Here is a 12,793-nt window from a genome sequence, read left to right as displayed (position 1 = left end):
CTCAACACCGGCTATGTACACCAGTGCCACCAGGAGTTGGGCTAGGTTGGAGGTGGGGGAGGTGTCTTCGATAGTGACTAAAGGAACCAGAGTGAATGTGAAAGACATTGTAAGCAAAGAGTATTGTGACAAGTCAGTGTTTTGGAGGAACGGAGTGTCACCCGGGCCTTGGAGGTTCGGTATGTTCTTCCAGAATGAAGCAGATGAGTTGGAAATGCTCAAGTTCTTTCATGAGCTGGGAGAGGGCGGGTCAGGTGGAACCAGGACAGCATCATACACCAAAGGCAACAAGGTGGAGTATGGATTCCTCAGCGGAAGGTTGGACTTCCTGCCCCAAATCCAGACGGGCAATTCTCTAAAAAACAGAAAGGCGGCTGAAAAGAAGAAACGTGAGCGGCTCGTGATCGAATGCAAATGCACTACCGGCAACATGGTTGGGAAACTGGTCACTAAAATCCCCAACAGTCACCAGTACAGCTACCAGGTCCAGACCTACATGTACATTCTGAATAGGGAGGGGGAGGTAGAAAAGTGTTCTCAGACGAAGAGAGCAGTGATGATTGTGAGACACTACCACCAGGGAGGGGACCCTCCCAGGGACTTCCGCTGGAGTTACCTGCAGATAGAGCCCTCTGTCCAGGCTGATAGACAAGATGAGGGCCCTACTCCAGGTGGAGGTGTTGGCTTGCTACTTAGCCCTCCACAACCTCATATTCCAGAGGGAAACTCAACCTCAATAACTGTGGTAGTATGATAGTCTACTTGACAAAGTACAGGCTCAGTGAGCACAGCCTTGCCATTGAGAAGGGTAGACACAGGAAAACCTGGCTCCCTGTAGAGGAAAGGCTGTGCAACCACTGCACCACAGCAGAACCTGAGACAGAGCTGCATTTCCTGACAAAATGTAAAAAATATAAAACAATTAGAGAGTGTCATTTCCCCAAATTTGAAACCCTTATTCAAGGTTTCATGGCTTCTCCTCTACAACGAGTCTCCACATGCCACAGCCCTCCAAATACAAGAGAGAAACAGATGCCAAATAAGACAGAGGGAGACCGAGAGAAAGGAGAGAGAGAGAGAGAGAGAGAGAGAGAGAGAGACAGAGACAGAAAGCGAGACAGAGAGAGAGACAGAGACAGAGACAGAGAGAGAGAAGGAAAGACAAGGAGAGGGAAGACATTGCTGCGGTACCAGCTTCATTATCTTGGTCTGGGCCATATCATGTCCTCTGATTCCACCCCTGGTCTTTGATAATGTAGATCCCCACGGTAGTGTCCTCAATGGAAAATGCCTTGATGGACTCTTCATCCTTGCCCTGAAAAACTTGTCAATCATACAAAATGAGTCATTCATCAATGAAGTGTTTACAGTTAGGGACTCTAGATTGCAAAAAAAAAGTATAGCTCATGATGCACATGAGCATGATACAGATATGTCAGTAATATGACTTATTAAACTGGAAAATCTTAATTTATTTTTATCTAAACTCAGCAAAAAAACGAATGTCCTCTCACTGTCAACTGCATTTATTTTCAGCAAACTTAACATGTGTAAATATTTGTATGAACATACAATTCAACAACTGAGACATAAACTGAACAAGTTCCACAGACATGTGACGAACAGAAATGGAATAATGTGTCCCTGAACAAAAGGGGGGGGGGGGGTCAAAATCAAAAGTCAGTATCTGGTGTGGCCACCAGCAGCATTAACTACTGCCAGTGCATCTCCTCCTCATGGACTGCACCAGCTTTGCTAGTTATTGCTGTGAGATGTTACCCCACTCTTCCACCAAGGCACCTGCAAGTTCCCGGACATTTCTTGGGGGAATCTAGCCCTCACCCTCCGATCCAACAGGTCCCAGACGTGCTCAAAAGGATTGAGATCCGGGCTCTTCACTGGCCATGGCAGAACACTGACATTCCTGTCTTGCAGGAAATCACACACAGAACGAGCAGTATGGCTGGTGGCATTGTCATGCTGGAGGGTCATGTCAGAATGAGCCTGCAGGAAGGGTACCACACGAGGGAGGAGGATGTCTTCCCTGTAACGCACAGCGTTGAGATTGCCTGCAATGACAAGTTCAGTCCAATGATGCAGTGACACACCGCCCCAGACCATGACGGACCCTCCACCCCCAAATCGATCCCCTTCCAGAGTACAGGCATTGGTTTAACACTCATTCCTTCGACAATAAACGCAAATCCAACCATCACCCCTGGTGAGACAAAACTGCGACTCATCAGTGAAGAGCACTTTTTACCAGTCGCCTGGTCCAGAGACGGTGGGTTGTTGTCTGTGATGTCTGGTGAGGACATGCCTTACAACAGGCCTACAAGCCCTCAGTCCAGCCTCTCAGCCACGGCTAAGGGCTGTATTCAGGCACTCTGCTTCACGCCGTGCATTAGAACAGCCCTTACCAGTTGTATATTGGTTAAATATGAATCATATTTTATCAGTACATACAGAGAGCAGTTGTTTTAAAAAATATATTTATTATGTTTTACATTGTGTTGCTTAGGGAGGTAATTGCCCCTGCTAACACGCCAGCACACTAAAACGTGTCATACATGACAGATTCAGAACTGTAATCAAACACTTTATTCATATTTAATTTTGATGCAAAAGCGCAAAACAAACTAAACAAATTCTCTTTTACTCTTCCCCTCATCTGCAAGTACAAATAGCATCACAAACTAAAGCCAAAGACCGAACTAGCCAAATCCATTGAACCCAGACCTGGTTTGGTTCTGATCCATTTCGCCACATCTCATTGGGGCCTGTTGTCCCGGGCCGGGTCTAACTAATGCCATCTTTCAGGTCTTGATTGAACTAAGCGAGTGCCATGGGCCAAGTTTTTTTTTGTTTTAAAAACACCATAAAGAAGCAAAAACAAAATTAAAAAACAACATTCACCCACATGTCACAGATAGTACATGTGTATTTTTCTTGATTATATAAACTACTTAAGTTCCTCCATTTTACTGTTGAACACAAAGTGCCTTCTGTTGCCTTATAAAGGACCTGTTCAATCACAGCATTATATTACAAAATCATCATCAATGTCCTCAGGATCATTAATGCTGCATTCATAACCAAGTGGGAAGGTGGTATTTACCACATACGACTGGGATTTATCCACTTGAACACCCTTCCAACTGGTAATTACTAGTGGGAAAATTGTCTATGATCCCTGTGCTCCGACTTCTCCCTCATGGTGACCTCTGACATCACCTATAAGAAAATTACCTCGATAACAGCATATTTTGGCTGTTAAATGCAACAAAACATCATTTATAAAAATCCATTAATATGTTTTTTTAACACTATAATTTGTTTACAAGTGTGAAAGCTGTACTTTTAATTTACAGTCGACGCTGCTTGTTGGCCATTAGCCAATCAGTGTTTCTCAACGATTTCAAAGAACGTAAAATGCATCCAACTAGTATTAACAACTTCACAACTGGTAATTACCACCTTCCCACTTGGTTATGAACACAGCATAACAGTAGGCTACTACTCAGTACCATGGTTTGGGTCAATGCATTTTCAATTTTGTCAACATAGGAAGTGAACTGATGGGAACAGAATTAAAATGGAATTGGTTCCAACCCTACTCTTCAAATAGCTAAGGAAAAGGTAGAACGGGTCAAAAGTACATTTTGGTCAAGGCCCAGTCAGCATCCTACTCTAAAACAGCAATACGGACTAAATGTGTGTCTAGCAGTGCATTGGATGAAATGGCTCTGTACTATATTGTGGTACAACTTCATTTGAAGGTCGTTATTACATATTTTTACCCAGTCGAAAACTTTAGGCTAAGAGTGTTTATTATTTCTTAACAATCGTAAATATAGCTAACCATTTTAAATGTATAAACCATTTAATTACAATGACCTGTAAGCATATACATCATGAACAAAAGCCTGCGTATTCACTTACTGTAATATTACCATGTAAAAATTATTCTAAGCAGTGTATAAGCAGACCTTCAAATAAAGTGTGACCTACGAGTCAGTACACAGCCATCAGCTACTGAAACAAACTGGATGGGAGTCACATGTTAGGAACAGCTTCTATGGTTGCATTGTGTCAGCACTAACACGTCAGAAAGGCCTTACGGTTTCCACTAGATTAGACAGCCACAAAGTCAAAATTGGCTCTATCATGAAAATTAATGAAATTTAATTTAAAAGTCAGGCTTAGGCATCAGGTTATCAGTGTGGCTAAGGTTAGTTAGGTTTAAAAATCAGATTTTAAATTGTAGAAATAGACGGGTTTCATGACTTTGTGGCAGTGTTAACTAGTAACGACACCTATTGTGCCAGATGAACCAGATGTAACAGAGTCTGAGACGTCACTCTCCATCCAGAGGTGGCCACTCCAGTTCATGAAAGGAAAAAAAAGAAAAGTGTATCCAGGTTTTTGTTGCCACCTCCAAATAATGACTCCTGGGCCATGCAAACCAGGGCAGGTGACTTACCATCTAATATAACAAACTAAGTGTTTAGGAGTAGATCCTAAACACTTAGATCCTCCAGCCTTCCATAAACTAGTGTGCCCACCTCTAAACTCATCCCTGAAACTGTCAAAATGAACTAGGATGAAGTTGCACCTAGACACTGAACTGAGGTCAGTTTTATGTTTCTCCAGACTTGGAGAGAGTAAGTGATGACCCTAGATCTGTGCCTAAGGGCAATATCTATCCGAAGTATCAAAAGCTTCACACGGGATAGATCCCTCCCACTACTGACATCAGATCACATGGGAAGCAAGTGGTCATCCCTCTCTTCTGGTTGCTCCTCTGGCTCTGTGGACACACCCCTGTATGTGGGAGGTTCCTCTTCGGGGCCCTGTGTCCTACACACAAAATTACATCCATCCTGAGGGTGAGGGAGAGAGAGTGAGAAGAGTTATGACTGACCAGCCAATCTGAGCCCTCAAAAGAACAACGAAGTGCCCTCAAGTAATGCACAACATAGACACAATCCCAAATCAACCCATATACCCTCCAACATTTTATTTTGATTTAAAATGTATTTAACTAGGCAAGTCAGTTAAGAACTAATTCTAACTTACAATGACGGCCTAGGAACTGCCTTGTTCAGGAGCAGAATGACAGATTTTTTATCGTGTCAGCTCAGGGATTCGAGCCAGCAACCTTTCGGTTACTGGCCCAATGCTCTAACCACTAGGCTACCTGCCACCCCAAACATAGACACTAAAATACCAAATCAACCCATATACCCTCCTTCAACAGACCCTGAATCCCAAATCAACCCATATAACCTCTTCCAACCTAAAACACTCATAGGGGATAGGGTTTGGGATTGTACCAGAGAGATATGTGACATCCATAGTCTCACGTTAGATAGTTCAGTGCAGATGGCCGTTGTGCTATCTGATAACTCGCAAAAACTCATGGCATAGCTAGAAAGAAGCTCAGAAATGTTACCAAAGTGACATCGTCCACTAAACTCCCTTTCACCTTCAAAAGAGTCAAGAGTTAATATTACCAAAAACAATAAACCTGTAGCTAATATTGATGTTTTTTCATGAGCAAGTCTTCACTAGCTAATTCTCTAGCTAGGTATTTTGTGGTGGTAGAATCAGTATTTATGAAATTCGAAATGTGCACAGAAATTTGTTAGCTGTCTGCTTACTGAACCAGTCTCAAATAAATCCATATGAAATGAAAGGCCGGAATGTTAATAATGCCAGTTCACACACTCCATGCTGAATAATCCCTCTAGCTAGCTAGTGTAGTGAAGTTCCAGCTAATGGATAAATGAGTTAATGATATCTGTTCTGCCGTGATTAGCGCGCAGAGTTCTAGGGCACAGATGACTGCTCTCTGGGACATTATCGCGTTGGCCAAATGTTCCAAAGTAGCGAGGCACAGTGCTATCTGTCCGAGTCAGATACATGCTGATTTCTGAGAACAGTCCCAGAACTTTGCTGCCGTACCTCATCAATAAGCTGGCAAACTAGCTACTGTATGGCCATTCAAACACCTTGCACTGGGCAGCTAGCTGGAGCAAGTTTGCGCAACTGAGCGAGCATAATTTGCCGTAGTAGCCAGTACGTCATAGCTACCAAGGGAGGAGCGATTATCGGAATTAGTGTTAGGCGGATGAACAAAAACTAGATTTTTTTCCCGATTAGGTCCTCGTCCTACAAGACAGAACGGTTGAGGGACGAGCTTCACGTAGTAGTGACGCCGCCTGACGTGAGACAGTGATGTGACTTCTACAAACACTCACCGCTGCCAGGTTGCCAACCTGCGTCCAGAAGACATAGTTGGGGAACTGCTGCAACCCTTTGGCCCCGACAATCAAACGCTGGTAGAGGAATCCACAAATGAGGTACACTGACAAGAGGACGAACCCACTGGGACAGAGGAATGAATAAACATTTTAAAAAGGTGTCGAATCCCCAGTTGGAAACCCATCCCATTAATTAACACATGAACAAACATCACAATGATTCACAGTGATAATTATTCTGGTGTTCTGTTTTGTTAAGCGTTGAGGAAATAAGAGACCATTATCATAATGAATACCAATAAATATGTAATATTTATGATCTGTTTTGCTTGGTCTTGTAGCTTTGTTCGTTGTGAGCAAATGACAAGTCCATTTCATAGGGCATTGAGTATTTGTTGGAGAGAGAAATGGAGAGCTTTGGTTGCTACCCTGCGTGCCAGTCAGCGGGTTGGGGATAAGTCTGAGTATTTCTGTAGTTGCCGGAATGTGTGTAATCAGGAAGGATGCATAATCTTAGTACTAACATGATGAGTATTATGGAGCCTGCACTGAGCTGAGATGGCAGAGCGGGACAGACCGCACTGGAGTCCAGTTCAAACAGATAGAAACAGTCCCTGTCCCTCTCCCTCTCCTCCAACACCACTTCCAGCTTCCCCTAAGAGATACATGGGGAGAGAGAGAGAGAAAGAGAGAGGTTTGAGCAAGAGGGAGGACGATAAGGAGGGGATGTAGAGAGGTGTGCGTCAATGTGTGACAGGGAGAGGGGCATGTCAAATCACCACACAACAGTGATCCAAACCCTCCCTTCCCTCTCTCACCATTTCCACTCCTCTGTTGCAGGAGATCATGACAATGGCTTTCCTCATCTCCTTGGAACAGTGGCCGTCATACTTGGTGCCGTTGCTGTAGATCAACATCACCCAGTCACCTGTAGGGGGTGATGGGTAGCAGAGAGCGAGAGAGAAAAAGCGAGAGAGAGAGAGAGATGGAAGGGGAGAGAGAAAGGGCATCACTATATCTGGTCATGCTAGAGCTGACTTACAGAGATATTATAATATACCGTAACACACTGATAAGACCGGCACATGACTTTTCCAAAGGAAAAGATAAAGAACTGGACATTCTTACTTCCTCCGATAGCCTGTGTTGCAGTGTACAGGCCAAGCACTGTCTCACTTTCTTTTTCCGTATGGTCGATCTGAACGAGTCCCGCTCCTACCATTTTCCCCGCATCCCCACACACCTGGAACTGGTACGTGTAGCTCTCCTTGCCGCTTGTCGTCGCCACAGAGAAACTGTAACCAAGGGAACCGTGGAAAAAAAACTGTGGTAACGTTACCTTGTATAAGTGTTACGTGTGATGTTACATGAGTGATGTAGACTAAAATTAACAATCTCTGAAAAATTAAAACTAAGGGAGTTTCCAAGCTTAATGTAGCCTCCTGACTGCTGAACAATAACCTTTTTATACCATCATGCAAAGCTAATTTCTGTGACAGCTGACAAAGTATAATTTCACCTCCCCAAGCAATGGACGTCAGTGTGTGTGGTCTTACTTTTTTCTGATAACCCTTGCTTTGATATCCCTCACCTGGTAAAGCAATAGGATATACCACGGATATTTTTATGTTTTCACTTTCTAAAACGGTAATTCCTTACTTCTTGTTAGTGAGTGGTTCTAGAAGACTGAGGACCTTCCGTTCTGTCGGGGACTCAGAGAACAGCTTACACCTCTTGGTGTCGTCACGGGCCTGGCTTCCACACACCAACAGGACCAGCTGAACAGCCAGAACTAACAGCCGCACAGACGTCGCTGTGTGTGGGGGGGACATGGACACCTGGGGGAAATATATAATGGTACACGATTAAAATAATATACTTAGTAAGGCTTATTTGGTCTGTTTCACTGCATGACTGATTCATTGCCTAACCAATTCATTTGACACAGTGACACCGATAAAAGCAGTAAACGAGTGCTGCACTTTTAACGCTGTAGTAGGACTACTGAGAAAAAACACCTGCCGTGTGATATTTACAATGAGTGTACAAAACATTAGGAACACCTGCTCTTTCCATTACAGACTGACCAGGTGAAAGCTATGATCCCTTATTGATGTCACCTGTTAAATCCACTTCAATTAATATAGATGAAGGGGATAAGACAGGTTAAAGAAGGATTTAAGCACATGGATTGTATGTGTCATTCAGAGAGTAAATGGGCAAGACAAAATATTTAAGTGCCTTTGAAGGAGGTATGGTAGTAGGTGCCCAGGCTCAACGGTTTGAGTGTCAACAACTGCAACGCTGCTGGCTTTTTCCAAGCTCAACAGTTTCCTGTGTGTATCATGAATGGTCAATCACCCAAAAGGACATCCAGCCAACTTGACACAACTGCGGGAAGTATTGAAGTCAACATGGGCCAGCATCCCTATGGAAAGCTTTTGAGTCCATGCCCCAAAGAATTGAGGCTGTTCTGAGGGGAAAGCAGGTTGCAACTCAATATTAGGAAGGTGTTCCTAATGTTTTGTACACTGTCACCATTTCTGTGATTCCCAAGACATGAGATACATATCATGTGCAAGTAGGCCTACCAAGACAAAACTCTGCTACAACAGCGAGTCAGACCATATGAAAGAAATTACGCAGCAAAGCGGTTTACAAGAATGGTGCGTTCAAGAGAACTCGGAAAAATACGAGGTCAAATCATGACGTCACTGATTTATAGCTCGGAAAGTCGGAGCTCTAGAGGCCCGCGTTGGAATTAGGACTTTTTTTTAATGATCGGAGCTCGTTTCTTAGAGTTTCCTGTTGTCTTGAACGCTCTTTTAAAACCTTTTTAACTAGGCAAGTCAGTTAAGAACAAATTCTTATTTTCAATGACGACCTAGGAACAGCCTGTTCAAGGGCAGAACGACAGATTTGTACCATGTCAGCTCGGGGATATGAACTTGGTTACTAGTCCAACGCTCTAACCACTAGGCTACGCTGCCGAAATTTCTGAGGTCAGTTGTTTAGTACGCGGCATAACATCTCTGTTTGCAGGAGGAAATGAAACTATCCCGCCATCTTGACTTGCACACCCCTGACCTAGGTGCATTCAGGATGGTTGCTGCAACGTTCCGTGAGCGCTCAAGGCAAAACTGTCGAACATAAACTGTGTTGAATTGAACGTTCAATTACAGAAACGAGCTTGACATGAACACCGTGGTAGATGTCGTAAATCATTGCGAAATAGGTAAGGCCGTAATTAACAAAGCAGCTGTCATGCAACTTTTGAAACGCTGTAGAACGTTACGCATCCTGAATACACCCCTAGCCCGGCTGATACTGTAACACAAACAACTTTTAGACATACCTTCATTCTGAAAAGATGTAGCCAGCTATTCCGTTAGCGTAGCCAATGAATAGTGTAGGTTGAAGTGGCTACAATCTAGCTGGTCTGGTCAAGTAGCTAGCAAAAGCAAGCTAAGCTAGCTAAATGGCACACCGTGTCGCCTGTTTTGTCATGCAAATGCAACAGACTAACACCTGGTAATCAATTTCGATCACGCACAATTACAAAACCATGTTCGTTAACAGTCCGCTATAAAATGTACTTTAATACAAACTATTTATGCTATAAAATCATTATACAGCGTCTAGCGTTACTTTATGTCAGATGCGGAAGTGGAATTAAACAAGGAAACGCATTTGACTGTAGCAAAGATTTAACTAAATCAAGACACACCACAAGCTTGTCGTTTCCAATGGTATCAAATGAGTCGTAGAGGGCAGAGCTAAGCACGTGCTAGCGATATCCTATTGGCGCGTTCTAGTATACATCTGCATATTTACGTTAGGGCACGCCTACTCTGTGAAGTGTGTGCAATAACCAAATTCTCATTTGCACTCCTAAACAGCGCGATAAAAAAAATAAAAAAATCATGACAGGGTGAAGTCTACAAAACGTAGTCCATTCTGTTCATAACAGATTCTAGTTTTGGGAACATAAAAATGTATTGAGATCAAATGTTTAATTGATGATAATATTGCAGGATCTCGGCAAAATTCCATATCGTTCCATCTTCTCCCAGTGGGGAGGATTTTTCACATTTATACAGCCAGTGAAATAACTCTCATTGTTCTAACCATTCAATTCATGGGGCATTATTGTCATGGGAAACATTTTTTTAAAAAATGTTTTTATCAACAACAAATCAATACATGAAGTACATGTGGGAACACAAGTATATATAAATAATATCCAATGGACAATTGGGCTGGGGGCGGGGCTAGAGGGTACAATATCACATTACACAAGGACGTTAAGGGACAAGCATAGGCTTATAATTCTAACAGCTTTTTTGTTAGTAGAGTATTTCATTGTCTTAAAATACAGTTCAGTTTCTTTTTGTAAGGTAAGAAAATGTGGTGTTTTGTTTTGTAAATTTACATTTGTGAATATGAAATAATGAAATTAATTACATAAAAATGTTTCAGGTTATTTTATTTCTATTGTAGGTAAAGAATCCAAGCAGTACATCTCTCTGCAATAGTGTAAGCTCTTCATAAATGTGTTAAATTATAAATCTACTGATGTCTTGCCACAGTTTTCTCACATGAATACAATGCCAAAAAAGATGCAACACTGTTTCTGGGTGGTCATTACAAAAGGAACAATTTGAGTTGATGTTTTCCTTAAACTTCTTCATATAGTGGTTGGCTGGATAATATTTATGAATAATTTTGTTAAGTTTGTTAACAAGTAGGTATGTGTGTGGCAACATCCAAACTTTTTTCCAACAGATATGATCAATAAATCCATTCCAATAAGGCATGACATAAGGTATACAACATCCTGCTGAAACAAGGATCGTATCGCTCTGTTGTTGAATGGACCAAAAGAGAAAAATCTTTCCTACTGATGAGTCAACAGGGTCAGTGGAAGGTAGGCTAAGGGTCAGGTCTTGACACATTCCTGAATAATAAAGCAACTCCTGAGGGAATGGCATCTAAAACAATTGCAAAATCTTTAGGTGTTACAGGGACCTTGTAAAGTGATAAGAATTCTTTATAACTGAGTAAAAGACCCTCTGCATTTACCAGTTGGCTCACCAATAGGATATTATTTCAGAAACCAATATTCTAAAAACAAAAGTATTTTTATACGCTATATCATGATTATTCCATATATAATATCTGCGTGAAGAAAAATTATGTTTATAAATTAAGGACCATGACAAGAAAACCTGCCGATGAAAAGCAGAAAGTTTCACTGGAACTTTGTCAATATTATAATTGCAAACCAACATGAAGTTAAGTCCACCAAAAGTAGAGAAGACATGATGAGGAATACAATTCCACATAGAAGTGGGTCTTCTTAGGAATTGTTTTATCCAATTGATCTTAAAAGTATTATTTAAGGTAGTAAAGTCCAGAAAATTCCGCCCACCATTCTCATAAGTGTTCATTACAACAGTTTTCCTAATGTAATGGGTATGGTTTCTCCACAGAAAGTTGAAAAGCATCTGGTCTATCTCCTTGCTTATTTTACCATCACGACATAAAGATAGAGCACCATATGTTAGTCTAGAGATACCTTCAGCCTTGCTTATTAGGACTTTTTCTTCCTTTTAAAGATAAGTCCCTCTGTAGCCGTTGATTTAGCTTCTTCTGTTTTTTTTAAATAAGAGGGTTAAAATTTAGTAAGCCTCTAGACTTCTGATCCTTTGTAATGGTTATGCGTAAATATGTAAGTTCTTCTTTTACTGAAATACCATAATATAAAGGTGTCACACAATATTTGAAAGATATGAGTTCACATTTATGCATGTTAAAATATAGACCAGATGCTTTGGAAAAGGATTGCATCACATTGATCGATATGGGAATTTGGTTAGCGTCTTTCAGACAAAGTGTAGTATCGTCAGCCAGCTGGCTTATAATAATTTCTTTACCAGCTATGGAGATACCTTGTACAGGACTATTATTTAAAGAATTTGTAAGAAGTTGGGTGATTAATAAAAACAGGTACGGAGAGATAGGACAACCTTGCCTAATTCCTCTCTTTAACTCAAATCTCGGTGAGGTGCCCTTATTTCAATTTGATAGAGCTGTTACCATTTGTATAGAGAGTCTTAATAGACTTACAGAAAAAATCCCCAAAGCCAAGTCGTTCAAGGGAGTGGAAGAGAAACTGATGCTCTACTGTGTCAAATGTTTTATAAAAATCTAAAAATAATATGAAACTATCCTCAGTTATTAGGTCTGAGTAGTCAAGTATGTCTAATACTAGTCTGACATTGTTAGAAATATGTCTGTTCCTCATAAAGCCAGACTGTGTTTCATCAATGATTGCCTCCAGGACTTCTTTAATTCTTTTTGCAAGTAGTGAGGCTAATATCTTATAGTCATTATTAAGAAGACAAATTGGACGCCAGTTATCGATGAGCAGCACTTCTTATTTAGGCTCAGTGTTATTAACCCCTGACTCGTTGTAGGAGGGAGAACATTGTTTTTAATACTCTCTAAAAAGACTTCAAATAGGA

The 12,793-nt window shown here is 41.5% G+C and overlaps 1 protein-coding gene across 1 annotated transcript; it reads right to left on the bottom strand.

Moving 5' to 3' along the window:
• Positions 1-2,475: 2,475 nt before the first annotated feature.
• Positions 2,476-10,134, bottom strand: m6pr (mannose-6-phosphate receptor (cation dependent)). Its single transcript, XM_021590118.3, has 7 exons — positions 9,622-10,134; positions 7,926-8,104; positions 7,395-7,561; positions 7,085-7,194; positions 6,791-6,921; positions 6,264-6,390; positions 2,476-4,883 (listed from the first exon to the last, which is right to left on the bottom strand). Exons 1-7 carry the CDS (start codon positions 9,625-9,627, stop codon positions 4,761-4,763), a joined length of 843 nt encoding a protein of 280 aa, XP_021445793.1. The 5' UTR covers positions 9,628-10,134; the 3' UTR covers positions 2,476-4,760.
• Positions 10,135-12,793: the final 2,659 nt, after the last annotated feature.

Source organism: Oncorhynchus mykiss, chromosome 3, assembly GCF_057628025.1.
Source record: "Oncorhynchus mykiss isolate SJ-2025 chromosome 3, ASM5762802v1, whole genome shotgun sequence".
Taxonomy (NCBI): Eukaryota; Metazoa; Chordata; class Actinopteri; order Salmoniformes; family Salmonidae; genus Oncorhynchus; species Oncorhynchus mykiss.
The sequence above is the reverse complement of the archived record's forward strand: the minus strand, read 5'-3'. Positions and strand labels throughout refer to the sequence as shown.